This window comes from Euleptes europaea, chromosome 8 (assembly GCF_029931775.1).
Source record: "Euleptes europaea isolate rEulEur1 chromosome 8, rEulEur1.hap1, whole genome shotgun sequence".
In the NCBI taxonomy this organism is placed as follows: domain Eukaryota; kingdom Metazoa; phylum Chordata; class Lepidosauria; order Squamata; family Sphaerodactylidae; genus Euleptes; species Euleptes europaea.
Genome location: NC_079319.1, coordinates 2,855,391 through 2,869,500, shown reverse-complemented (window position 1 = coordinate 2,869,500; position 14,110 = coordinate 2,855,391). Strand labels below are relative to the sequence as shown.

Below are 14,110 nucleotides of genomic sequence, written 5' to 3'. Positions count from 1 at the left end.
ACTCAAGAGAGAGCAAATGTAGTGATCACAGCAGGATTCTGTAATCTGTTTGAGAAATGCTGATCCAAGCAAGATCCCAGCACATGTGGGGCAAAAGCCTCACTCTGCAATCCCTCCGTTTGCCAAGAACTCCGGAAGCCATCCATCTTGAAAGGACTGGTTCACCCACACGTGAACTCGTGACACCTCAGGGATGGAGTGGTGCGCGGCTGTTCAGCAACCCTCTCAAGCACGTTGGGAACGGAAGTGAGGGCCAGAACTCTGCTGGAATTTGTGAGTAGCCCCAATTCAGATCTTGGAAGCTAAGCAGGGTGGGCCCTGGCTAGTACTTGGATGGGAGACCTCCAAGGAATTCCAGGGTTTCTACGCAGAGGCAGGAAACGGCAGGCCACCTAGGCATGCACCTCTGTTCCCCTCTAAAACCCTAAAAGTTCACCGTAAGTTGGTTGTGGCTTGACAGCCCTTTCCATCATTTACTTTCATGGGGGCCACTTTCAGTGACCGAGTTGTAATGTTTTAAACCAATAAACAATCCGGAAACATTGCAGCCTCTTCATGCAGCCTTCACACAGGGAGGGGCTGTGGCTCAGTGGCAGAGCATCTGCTTGGCATGCAGAAGCCCCCAGGTTCAATCCCCGGCATCTCCAGTTACAGGGACTTTGCAAGCAGGTGATGTGAAAGACCCCTGCCTGAGACCCTGGAGAGCCGCTGCCAGTCTGAGCAAACAATACTGACTTTGATGGACTGAGGGTCTGGTTCAGTAAAAAGGAGCTTCATGCGTAACCCCACCTTCCCCCTCTTTCCCCCAGTGATCCATCACATGAACACATGAAGCTGCCTTATACTGAAGCAGACCCTGGGTCCATCAAAGTCAGTATGGTCTACTCAAACTGGCAGCAGCTCTCCAGGGTCTCAGGCAGGGGTCTTTCCCATCACCTACTTGCCTAGTCCCTTTAACTGGAGATGCAGGGAATTGAACCTGGGGCCTTCTGCATGCCAAGCAGATGCTCTGCCACTGAGCCACAGCCTCCTCACTTTGGCGGAATGCAGCCCACGTTCTCCCAGATTCCAAAGTTGCTCATCCACTTCTCGCCCAGTAAACAACACACTCCCTTTTCTGCTCGGGGCCCTCCTTCCCCCGTGCTGGGCCTTCTCCAACTCTCCCTCCCCCAGGCCTCCACCCAGATCCCAGCTTCTCAGCCAACAGCTCTTTCCGATGCCCTCCCCACAGCCATCCGGCTTCCTGGGTTCATAAGGACAGCCACACAGGATCAGACCAACGGTCCATCCAGCCCACCATCCTGTTTCCCGCAGTGGCCAACCAGGTATCCCCCAAAAGCCCAACCTATTGCCCATCAACTCAATCAGGTGACCCCAAGTTCTATATGAACGCATAAAGCTGCCTTATACTGAGTCTGACCCTCTGTCCATCCAGTTCACTATTATCTGCTCAGACTGGCAGCAGCTCTGGAGACTCCAGGGATTGAACCTGGGACCTCCTGCATGCAAAGCAGATGGTCTACTAGTAATCTGCAGCCCCTCCTGATAAAATAGGACAAGTGCATGCACACATGAACGCACATATGAAGCTGCCTAATACTAAATCAGACCATTGGTCCATCAAGGTCAGTATTTGGGAGGGGCCGTGGATCAGTGGTAGAGCATCTGCTCGGCATGCAGAAAGTCCCAGGTTCAATCCCGGCATCTCCAGTTAAAGGGACTAGGCAAGTAGGCGATGTGAAAGACCCCTGCCTGAGACCCTGGAGAGCTGCTGCCGGTCTGAGTAGACAAGATTGACTTTGATGGACCAAGGGTCTGATTCAGTATAAGGCAGCTTCACGTGTTTATGTGTCTAAGACTTCGGTTATCATTATCGGGGGGTTATGCCAAAGAACATGGCAGAGCATTGATCGGAGGTTCCCTGGAGATCTGAGGTGGCTGGGAACGCATCCTGCTTTTCCCCCTCTCTCCTGCTACCAAATCTAAACTGGCTGAATGCGCCTGGGCACTCTGCCCATGTCATGGGTACCGGATAACCACGCTGTCCAGGGTAACTGTGAAATTATTCATGACCAGGCCGATTAACTATCACATACTCAAAGTACGTCACCAGCATTACCTTACAGATTCTTTTGCTGCCGTATTTTACACCACCCTGCACCAAAGAGCACAGGGCCCATGGATACGATACCTTTCCCTCACCCCACCTCATTTTTATCTTCACAACAACCCTGTGAGGTAGGTTAGGCAGAGAGAAAAGTGTGACTGGATCAAGGGCGCCGGGCAGCTTTACAACTGAGCTGTGATTCCATCGTAGATCTCCCCAGAGCCCTGTGCCATGGTGGTGTTCAACTCCCCTCTGATAAAGCTTTCTTACCAAGAGAACCTCTTTGGGTGGTATTGGTATGCAGCAACAAAAAAGGCTAATGTGATATTAGGGTGCATCAATAGAGGCATAACAACTAAATCGCAAGATGTCATAGTTCCACTGTACACGGCATTGGTCATGCCGCACCTGGAGTACCGTGTGCAGTTCTGGAGGCCTCGCATCAAAAAGGATGTGGACAGAATGGAGCGGGTGCAGAGGAGAGCGACGAGGATGATCCGGGGCCTGGAGACCAAGAAGCCCTACGAGGAAAGGCTGAGGGAGCTGGGAACGTTTAGTCTGGAGAAGAGGAGGTTGAGGGGGGACGCGATTGCTCTCTTGAAGTACCTGAAGGGCTGTCACTTAGAGGAGGGCAGGGAGCTGTTCCTGTTGGCAGCAGAGGATAGGCCTCACAATAATGGGTGGAAATTGTGGGTGGAAAGGTACCGGCTGGATATTAGGAAAATGTTTTTTACAGTAAGGGTTGTTCGACAGTGGAATCATCTACCTAGGGAGGTGGTGAGCTCCCCCTCACTGGCAGTCTTTAAGCAGAGGCTGGACAAGCATTTGTCAGGGATGTTCTAGGCTGGTCCTGCATTGAGCAGGGGGCTGGACTAGATGGCCTCTATGGCCCCTTCCAACTCTATGATTAATGCTTTCCCACCAACAGACAATGGACCATTGGTGTGGATTAAGTTGGTAGAAACAGAGGTGGAGAGTTCGGACCAGCAAAAAACTAGGCATTATCCCCACTCTGCCAGGGAAGCTTGCCAGGTGACCTTGGGCCAGTCACACACTCTCGTCCCAACCTACCTCACAGGGTTGTTGTGAGGATGAATTGGAGAAGAGGAGAATGACCGTAAGCTGCTTTGGGTCCCTGTTGCGGAGAGAGGTGGGGTATAAATGTAGTAAACAAACAAACACATAATAAAATATTGGTGGGGGAGCAGGTGACAAGAAAGACCTCAGCCTGAGACCCTGGAGAGCTGCTGCCAGTCAGGGTAGACAATACCAACATTGATGTACTGATGGTCTGATTCAGTATAAAGCAGCTTCATGTGTTCAGAAGGCCAAACAGGAAACAGAAACAAAGGGATCTGCAGAGCTTACAAACCTCGCAGATGGAACACGGCTGAAGGACAGAGGAAACCATGCCGGATGCTTAATTTAACCCCTCCCAAGGCCACTTTGTAGAGCAGATACAAGGCATAAGCCAAATGCCTACAGCAGGGGGCTATTATTATTCCTTGGTTATTTATAGTCCACTTTTGTAGGTGAGACTCCAAGCAGATTGCATAGCGTTAAGTCAAGTACAACCACCGGGATGGGACATCCAACGAACATTCCCATAGGTGTTTAGAACGACAGAAATCTCAAAAACAAACAGAACTCTCACTCAGAGCTGAAACAAAGCATGAGCTTTTAGGCATGATACATGTACACTCTCCTTAGGATTGCACTACCCAGTCCGGAGCATACTGGCAGCAATGCAGTAGCGCAGGTCGCAGGCCCTGTCCCTTCCCCAATGCAACTCTCTGACCGTTTCATCGTAGTACAGTCCGAGTTCCCCGTGCAAAAAGCCCTCTTGAATAATTTATAAGAACATAAGGCCCTGCTGGATCAGACCAAGGCCCATCAAGTCCAGCAGTCTGTTCACACAGCAGCCAACCAGGGGCCTCTGGGAATCCCCCAAACAAAACAACTGCAGCAGCCTGCGTCCTGCCTGCGTCCCACAGCACCTCATATAACAGGCATGCTCCTCTGATACTGAAGAGAATAGGTATGCATCATGACTAGTATCCATTTTGACTAGTAGCCATGAATAGCCCTCTCCTCCATGAACATGCCCACTCCCCTCTTCAAGCCTTCCAATTTGGCAGCCATCCCCACATCCTGGGGCAGGGGGTTCCACGATTTAATAAGAACACAAGAAAGGCCATGCTGGATCAGACCAAGGAGCAGACCACCAAGCCCCGCAGTCTGTTCACACAGCGGCCAACCAGGTGCCTCTGGGAAGCCCACAAACAAAACGACTGCAGCAGCACCATCCTGCCTGCGTACCACATCACCTAATATAATAAGCCTGCTCCTTGATCCTGGAGATAATAGGTCTGCATCATGACTAGTATCCATTTTGACTAGTAGCTATGGGATAGCCCTGTCTTCCATGAACATGTCCACTCCCCACTTCAAGCCTTCCAAGTTGGCAGCCATCCCTCCATCCTGGGGCAGGGAGTTCCACAATTTAACCATGCGTTTCCAAAACTCCATTTTGTATCCTGTGTGGAAAGCCAGGCAAGTGGGAGCCCTCCTAACCCCCTCATGGAGAGCACAGGGTTGGTTGCTCTACAGGGCCTGTCAGGTTCAGTAAGCCTGCTTTGCAGACAGAAAAACTAGGGCTGAGATTAAGCAATTTGCCCCAGGCTAAGCAAGGGGTCCAGAAGGAGTGGGATTCTAATTCAAGAAAAAGGGAAGGGAGGTCCATAGGTTGCAGCCACGGTTTTAGTCCACCACCAGCCAAATAAATGTGCATGTACGCACACATTTCAGTCAAACCCCAGAAATTTCTAATTCACTTAACATTTCTATATTTGTCTGTGAGCACCAGATGGCTAGATGGCCATCTGTCAGCAATGCTGATTCTCTGACCTTAGGCAGATCCTGAGAGGGAGGGCACCTTGGCCATCTTCTGGGCCTGGAGTAGGGGTCACTGGCGGGGGGGGGGGGGAGGTAGTTGTGAATTTCCTGCCCTGTGCAGGGGGTTGGACTAGGTGACCCTGGTGGTCCCCTCCAACTCTATGAATCAGTGGAACAGGCTTCCTCGGGAGGCGGTGGGCTCTCCTTCCCTGGAGGTTTGTAAGCAGAGGCTAGATGGCCATCTGTCAGCAATGCTGATTCTACGCCCTTAGGCAGATCCTGAGAGGGAGGGCACCTTGGCCATCTTCTGGGCCTGGAGCAGGGGTCACTGGCGGGGGGGGGGGGAGGTAGTTGTGAATTTCCTGCCCTGTGCAGGGGGTTGGACTAGGTGACCCTGGTGGTCCCTTCCAACTCTATGAATCAGTGGAACAGGCTTCCTCGGGAGGGGGTGGGCTCTCCTTCCCTGGAGGTTTGTAAGCAGAGGCTAGATGGCCATCTGTCAGCAATGCTGATTCTACGCCCTTAGGCAGATCCTGAGAGGGAGGGCACCTTGGCCATCTTCTGGGCCTGGAGCAGGGGTCACTGGCGGGGGGGGGGGGGGAGGTAGTTGTGAATTTCCTGCCCTGTGCAGGGGGTTGGACTAGGTGACCCTGGTGGTCCCTTCCAACTCTATGAATCAGTGGAACAGGCTTCCTCGGGAGGGGGTGGGCTCTGCTTCCCTGGAGGTTGGTAAGCAGAGGCCAGATGGCCATCTGTCAGCAATGCTGATTCTACGACTTTAGGCAGATCCTGAGAGGGAGGGCACCTTGGCCATCTTCTGGGCCTGGAGTAGGGGTCACTGGCGGGGGGGGGGGGAGGTAGTTGTGAATTTCCTGCCCTGTGCAGGGGGTTGGACTAGGTGACCCTGGTGGTCCCCTCCAACTCTATGAATCAGTGGAACAGGCTTCCTCGGGAGGCGGTGGGCTCTCCTTCCCTGGAGGTTTGTAAGCAGAGGCTAGATGGCCATCTGTCAGCAATGCTGATTCTACGCCCTTAGGCAGATCCTGAGAGGGAGGGCACCTTGGCCATCTTCTGGGCCTGGAGCAGGGGTCACTGGCGGGGGGGGGGGGAGGTAGTTGTGAATTTCCTGCCCTGTGCAGGGGGTTGGACTAGGTGACCCTGGTGGTCCCTTCCAACTCTATGATCCAGTGGAACAGGCTTCCTCGGGAGGTGGTGGGCTCTCCTTCCCTGGAGGTTGGTAAGCAGAGGCCAGATGGCCATCTGTCAGCAATGCTGATTCTACGACTTTAGGCAGATCATGAAAGGGAGGGCGTCTTGGCCATCTACTGGCCGTGCAGTAGGGGTCCCTGGGGTGTGTGTGTGTGGGGGGGGGAGGCAGTGGTGAGTTCCCTGCCTTGTGCAGGGGGTTGCACTAGACGACCCTGGTGGCCCCTTCCCTTCCAACTCTGGGATTCCCTGATTCCCTTCCGACAACCAGGGCAACCCCATGCGCTCCCCTGGCCGGCGCGCACGGGGGCCTCTATGCTGGGGGTGGGGTGGGGTGGGGGGCTCCTGATGCCCCCGTGCCTGGGCAGCGCCCTCGGGAAAGAGGGCAGCCCTGCGCGGCCAGCAGAGCCCGGGCGTGGGTGGGTGGGGAGGGGGAGCCGCCCGGCGCAGCACCCACCGTCGCCGTCCAGCTTCTCGGGCGCGCGGCTCCAGACGAGCTGGCGGCTCCCGGGGCGCAGCTGGAAGCTCCTCCGCTCGGGCCGCTGCGACTTCTTCTGGTGGAAGAGGGTGAGGACGGCGCCGGCCTCCAGGCACTGCAGCAGCCGGACCACCTCCCCGCCACTGCCCTCCAGCCCCGACGGCTCCAGCCCCGACGGGAAGCCGTTGAGGCTGCCGGCCAGCCTGGACAGAGCCATGCGCCCAGCTCAGCGCATGGCCCCGCAGCCAAGCAAGGAAGCAAGCAAGCAAGCAAGCAAGAGCCGCCCCGACGGGCTGCGGCTGCAGGCGGGGGAGCGCCGGTCATGGGCTGGGCAGGGGCGGTCACGGCCGCACCGGGGCCCCCGGACACCCCCCGGCTCTGGGCATCACGTCGGGGCGGCGGGACAGCTGCAAAGCCCGGCGCGGGGAGGCGAGTCTGCAGCGCCGCAGCAGGGGCCGGGGGAGCTGACCGACGGGGCGGGGGGCTTGGCAGGGGCTCCGCCTCGCCGCCCCGGCGCCCGGGCTCAGTTGCAGGCGGCTGCTGCTGCTGCAATGGACGCCCAGAGGAAACGGCGAGCACACATGGCCGGAAAGGGATCCGCAAGGAACGGGCGGGGGGAAAGGGATCCGCCGGGATCTCGCGCAAAGCCAGCGGCGAGGAGGGGAGGGGGCGCGGGGAGGCGGCGGAGGGCGACACCTAGAGGCCGAAGGGAGGCAGGACCGCCGTTCCCCCGGGGGTGCGGTGGGGTGGGGGCCGAATGCGGAGCTCCTCCGGCACCTGTCTGGAAGAGGCGTAGGGTAGAATCCGAGAGTTGGAAGGGACCCCCCAGGGTCATCTAGTCCAACCCCCTGCACAGTGCGGGACATTCACAACTACCCCCCCCCGCACACCCCCAGTGACCCCCACTCCATGCCCAGAAGATGGCCAAGGTGCCCTCCCTCTCATGAACTGCCCAAGTTCACAGAATCAGTCTTGCTGACAGATGGCCATCTAGCCTCTGCTTCAAAACCTCCAGGGAAGGAGAGCTCACCACCTCCCGAGGAAGCCTGTTCCACTGAGGTACCGCTCTAACTGTTAGGAAATTCTTCCTAATGTCACTCTAGATCAGTGGTTCCCAACCTTTTTTTGACCAGGGACCACTAGGACTTTTTTGTTCGGTGCAGGGACCCCTAGGTTCAAAATAAAAATTCTGAGAATTTGAAAATAAAATTTAATCATAACTGTTAGTTAAACATTAAGCTTAGAATAATATTTGAATATATATTTTTCTAATAGAGGATTTTTAATTGAAAATATTAATTTATTATGGGTTTATAACTTTGTTTCGCAGACCTTAATTTAGTTCTCGTGGACCCCTGGGGGTCCACGGACCCCTGGTTGGGAACCAGTGCTCTAGATGGAAGCTCTTTTGATTTAATTTCAACCTGTTGGTTCTGGTCCGACCTTTTGGGGCTTGCAGGCTACTTTGGAGGAAATATTAATCAATAGCTAATATTAGAAATAGAAAAGAGCAAGAGTCCAGTAGCACCTTAAAGACTAACACCTTAAAGACTAATATTAGAAAATAACAACACAAGTTTTAGGTTGATGATGGGTGCATCTATGCATAATTACTTTGAAGCTTGGGCACAGACATATTTTTCCATTTGATTCCCCCCTTTTTTTCTTCCCATCTTCTTTTTTCTGTACCTTAATATATAAAAATAAAATTATTTTTAAAAGAAAATTCTTCCTAATGTCTAGATGGAAACTCTTTTGATCTGCAACAGTGACTTGCGCGCAGCTGATTTCCTTACGGAGGAGAGGAAGTGCGTGGAACCTCCATGTCTAGAGGCAGTATACCTCTCAATGCAAGAGGTGGAGCAGAGAAACCTGGAATTTGATTTCTTTACTTCATTTGTAGCACACTTTTCTCACAGAAACTGAAAGGGGATCATGACCCGTAAAAAAAGAGCAAAATGAATCTCATTTGTACCTGAAAGATGAACAGAATTATGAGCTTTCTGAATGTTATTTATGTAAAATATTTATATCTTGCCTTTCCTATATAGCCAAAGGCAGCTTACAGATGACCACAGCACAAATGAAAATAGCACGCATGTGTCAACCGATCGATTAATCAGTTGGTTGATAGGCATCTCAAAGACAACAAAGCTCTCAAAAGAAAGCAAAAACTGGAAATAGAATCACTGATTTGCCAGAGACAAGACGCAAGGGGGGACTCTATGGCGTTATACCCTCCTGAGGTCCTTCCCATCCCAAAACCCCGTCCTCACTAGGCTCCACCCTGAAATCTCCAGGAATTTTGCAACCCAGAGTTGGCAACCCTACCTGGACACGGTGACTCTAAAGAGCTGAATGCTGATTGTGCTGTTTTCATCCTTATGCCTCAACAAAGGGCCTCAAGGTGTTACCCGACCAGAAAACTAGAATGCCCATTTGACGAATGAAATAAGCCCTCCCGTCCAGGTTTGCACACAGCTTTGTTTCCAGTAACAGGCATTTTAAAGGAGGTTCTCTACTACCCAAGAGATACCTCCTTCCCTTGGGCATCTGCTCTTGAGCTGCTGCTGATATCAGCAAAAAATAATAATCAAACTTTGTGTGCCCATGGGAAAGCATCCTCTTTTCCAAAGAGTTAAAACAGCAAATGTTTTCCAAGTCGTAGAATCTTCCCTTTAGCTATAAATAACTGTCTGTTCTCTTCCAGATTGTCACTGCAACAAAGAATACCTGAAATAAATTGTTTCTTCTTTTAGCAGGATTGAAGGTACAGGAATCCTTCGGTTCTGAACACAATCTGTGCTGATTCTGCCTCGTGGTTGGGTTGCCAACTATTCTACCAGCCACTACATAGTGGCCTAATATGCAGACATTTGTGGGCAATAATGATGACATCCACCATGATAAGAACATAAGAAAAGCCATCAAATCCAGCAATCTGTTCACACAGTGGCCAACCAGGTGCCTTGAGGAAATCCACAAACAAGACGACTGCAGCCGCATTGTCCTGCCTGTGTTCCACAGCACCTCATAGAATAGGCATGCTCCTCTGATCCTGAATAGGTATGCATCATGACTAGTATCCTATCCATTCTTACTAGTATCCATGAATACCCCTGATAAGCTTTTCCTGATCTGATAAGCTTTGACTTCTGTTGAAGACACAGGAGCCAGAAAGGCTGCCCCCATGCATCAGTTGGCAACATTCCTGGGGGAGGGGCTATGGCTCAGTGGAGGAGTTTCTTCATTGCACACAGAAGGTTCAATCCCCAGCATCTTCAGCTAAGGTAGGAGGTGATCTGAAAAACCTCTGAGACCCTGGAGAGTCTGAGTAGACAATATTGATCTTGATGGACCGATGGTCCGGTCCAGTATAAGGCAGCTACATATGTGTCGGTGTGTGTGTGTTGTACGCCTGGGATTCCTTTGTAGTCTGTAAATAAACAGATTTTCACCAGACTATCTTAAAATGTTGCTTCTTTTACTTCCTCAGGGAAGGAGGAGCAGAACACCTGTGTACATATTTGTGGTGTTCCTCGGAAATACCTAGTTGTGCAAAATTCCTTGTGAATTGTCTTAAAGCAAAAAGAAATCCTGATGTTATTTGCAGCTGGCAGCCTAAACCCATCAATTTCTCCCCCGCCCCCCTTCCGAGGTCTGCATAATCCACTGCCTCAGCGCTTCTCCAAGCTGAGCATTTTTGCCTTTCTCAGCACTTTCTTCATAAGCCACAGAGAGGCTCTTACAGCCTGAGCCCAAATGAGGCTCGGATTTCAAACGTGTGACCCAGTTAATTGGGTCCTCGTGCATCCTGGGTGCAAGGTGGGTGGTTTGGGGTGAGGCCCAGATCATTAGAAGGATTATCACCATGCTTACCTCAACCAAACGAGACAATTCAATTGTCCCGAAGCATGACACCTTCCCTAGGGTATGTTCTCACACACAGCCTCCCTGCCAACAGGGTGTCAAAAACCCTCTCCTGGCTTTTAAAATCTCTACCCCTCTCCTGAGTTAGACTCACAAAACAAGAGTCATTGTCACAACCACAGTGTTAGTGGCAGGCCGCAAGTGTCAGTGAATTCTTGGAAGGTTTGAAACGGGTGTGTGGTTAATGTTCGCCGAAAATTGATGCTGAATGTTTCCTAGTACCCTACAAGCCACAGATTAAATGGTTGAAGGAGAGTGGATCAATCACGGATGTTTCTTTTACATAAAACAAAAGGCATACAGATAAAAACGAGCACAAGTTCAAAAGAATTCAAGAGGGAAAAAAGAACACAAAGATCCATAGAGAAACAAAAGATTTTACTGGAAAACAAAATACTGTGATTGTACGAGTGTGGCCTTACCATATAATTCAAACAATTCTGGGCCTGCAGCATGTATGAGGAAAGTATGGGAACGGAGATTTTTGTTTGATTTAGAGGGGGATGGATTCCCAATGGGGAAATTATAAATTCTCTGGGTGCACTGGATAATCTCTGTCTTCTGTAGGTTTCAGAGGTTATCCGTGTTGGTCTGCAGGAGAAGAGCTCGATTCAAGTCCAGTAACACCTTAAAGACCTGGCAACCCTATAGTAGGCAGAGACTTTAAATGACCATGCAGGTACAGAGTGCTAGCACTACAAATCTGGTTAACAGAGGATACCGTTTCAGATTTGCTGGTGGCAGCAGTTACTACTAAGGTTGCCAGCCTCCAGGTGAGCCTGGAGATCTTCTGGAATTACAACTGATCTCCAGATGATAGAAAGTCCCTCCCTTCCCCAAACTTGGCCCTCATCAGGCTCCGCCCCCTAAATCTCCAGGTATTTCTCAACCCAGAGTTGGCAATCCTATCGAAGAGGGAGGCTGCCTATGGCCCAATGGCTAGCAATGGCCATGGGGGTGGTGGTCACAGATTCTCCACCTGCCGAGCTATGGGGTTGCCAACTCACACTTGGGAAACACCTGGAGATTTGCAGCCAATTTTCAGGAGGAGAGGGATCTCAATAGGGCATAATGCCACAGAGTTCATCTTTCAAAGCAGCCATTTCCTCCAAGGGAACTGATCTCTGTCATCTGGACATCAGTTGTAATCCTGGGAGATTTCCATCTACCACCTAAAGGTTAGCAACCCTCTCTCTCCCCCAAATATAACCCTGCCAAGAGAGGACGCACTATGCACATCAAGTCCATTTTTGATTATGCAAAAATAAGCCTTCCTTCTAGGGTTGCTAGGTCCCTCTTTGCCACCGGCGGGAGGTTTTTGGGGCGGAGCCTGAGGAGGGAAGGGTTTGGGGAGGGACTTCAATGCCATAGAGTTCAATTGCCAAAGCGGCCATTTTTCTCCAGGTGATCTTATCTCTATCGGCTGAAGATTAGTTTGAATTAGCAGGAGATCTCCTGCTACTACCTGGCAGTTGGCAACCCTACTTCTGTTGTGCCTGAGTAATCATACCTACATCACATTCAGACATACATGCATGCTACACGCATAAGCTGCTTACAAATAGAACCACAGAAGCCGCTCCCCAGCGGCCTCCCTTTCCTGTAGCACCAAGCACGTAGGCACACACACATTCCAATGTCTGATAAGGAAAGCTTGGCGTTTCCCCCCTCCCCTTCAGTAACTTTCCCTTCGCCCTGCAAGGGAACACTCTGAACTGCTCAATAAGATAGGCTCCATTCATTAATGTAGCAAGGCTCACGCAGGCGCTGTAGAAACTAATGACGTTGCATTGACAAGCTAACATCGGATGTTAAGAAAATGTATCATTGTTGTATTGGAATGTCAAATGTCTATAAAACCTCTTGCATTTGCCCTGCTTCGGTGTGACAGGATTGCAGAGCTGTTTGTCTGGATCCTGACTCACCCGGTTATGACTCCTTGGCCAATAAAGCAAGCCGTAAGCTCAAACCAACCTCCTTGCCCTCATTGTTGCTCATTGGACTCTACGATAATGGGGGGAGCACTTCACTTCCTTCTTTAAATATATTGATTGATAGATATAGATAGAAAGGTCTGTCTGTCTATTGGGAATTTATTGCAGGTTCCAAGGAATGTTGCCCAATGATGCACTCCAAACAAAACGGAGCCGTTAAAGCAATCCTTTATTAAAAGCTCGAGCTGAGATCACCTAGTCTAAGTCACTTAAAAACAGGGAAGTTCTAATGAGCTCATTATGCATACAACTTTTATAGTTTTTAATGACATCACAGCGTTACTAGGGCAGAACTGCAAAAAAAAAAAAATCCCATCCAATTAGACAGAAGCAAGTACTGATGCATTCATGCAGCTTAAAAATTGTTTCTAGCTTCTTGTAGCTACGGGAAGAGTGAGTTCAAAATTCTCCTCTGTATCATCTTATCAGCACTCAAGGCCAGATGCCTGGTCTTCTTAGACAATTAGTCTTTTTAGCAAAGCAAGCAGGAAAACCTGCCAGAGTACAGAGGTTCATTTTTTTAGGCAGAGAGAAGAAGAGTTGGTTTTTATACGCCGACTTTCTTTTCCACTTAAGGAAGATTCAAACCGGCTTACAATCACCTTCCCCTCCCCACAACAGACACCCTGTGAGGTAAGTGGGGCTGAGAGAGTTGTGACTAGCCCAAGGTCACCCAGCTGGCTTCTTGTGTAGGAATGGGGAAACAAATCCAGTTCACCAGATTAGAGTCCGCCGCTCACGTGGAGGAGTGGGGAATCAAACCCAGCTCTCCAGATCAGACTCCACCGCACCAAACCACCACTCTTAACAGGGTTGCCAACCTCCAGGTACTAGCTGGAGATCTGCTATTACAACTGGTCTCCAGCCGATAGAGATCAGTTCGCCTGGAGAAAATGGCCGCTTGGGCCATTGGACTCTATGGCATTGAAGCCCCTCCCCTCCCCAAACCCCGCCCTCCGCAGGCTCCGCCCCAAAAACCTCCCGCTGGTGGCGAAGAGGGACCTGGCAACCCCAGCTCTTAACCACTACACCACGCTGGCTCTAGCAGAACCTAGCAGAAAACAAAGATGGCTCCACTTATGCCAAGTTAAAATTCACGCTGTCTGTCTGTCTGTCGTGCCACAGGAGCCTCTGTTTGCCCCCTCGATCTCTTTCTTTCTTTCTTTCTTTCTTTCTTTCTTTCTTTCTTTCTTTCTTTCTTTCTTTCTTTCTTTCTTTCTTTCTTTCTTTCTTTCTTTCTTTCTTTCTTTCTTTCTTTCTTTCCCCCTGAGCTCCCCACAGGGTAGCAGCGCGACGGGCTGGAAGGCGCACGCGCGGGCCGCGGCTCCAAAGCGGCGCCTCTCTCCGGGCTGGCTCTATGGTTCTCCTCGGCGACGCGCGCGGGGTGATGACGTTTACGGAAGAGGAGCCGCTCGGTGCTGCAGGGGCGCCCCTCTCTGGTGGCGGGCGCGCGGCTGATGCCGTCAGGAAGGGGCCGGTGGGCAGGCGAGCGCCGGCTGA

General features: G+C 51.2%; 1 protein-coding gene across 1 annotated transcript in view; it reads right to left on the bottom strand.

The window, feature by feature from the left end:
* LOC130481838 (1-phosphatidylinositol 4,5-bisphosphate phosphodiesterase gamma-1-like) overlaps window positions 1–6,903 on the bottom strand; it is a 77,712-nt gene extending 70,809 nt beyond the window's left edge. Inside the window, exon 1 of the mRNA XM_056854621.1 lies at window positions 6,666–6,903. Coding sequence (XP_056710599.1) covers window positions 6,666–6,903 — 238 coding nt within the window. The remainder of the gene's footprint in view (window positions 1–6,665) is intronic.
* Between the last annotated feature and the right edge of the window lie 7,207 nt (window positions 6,904–14,110).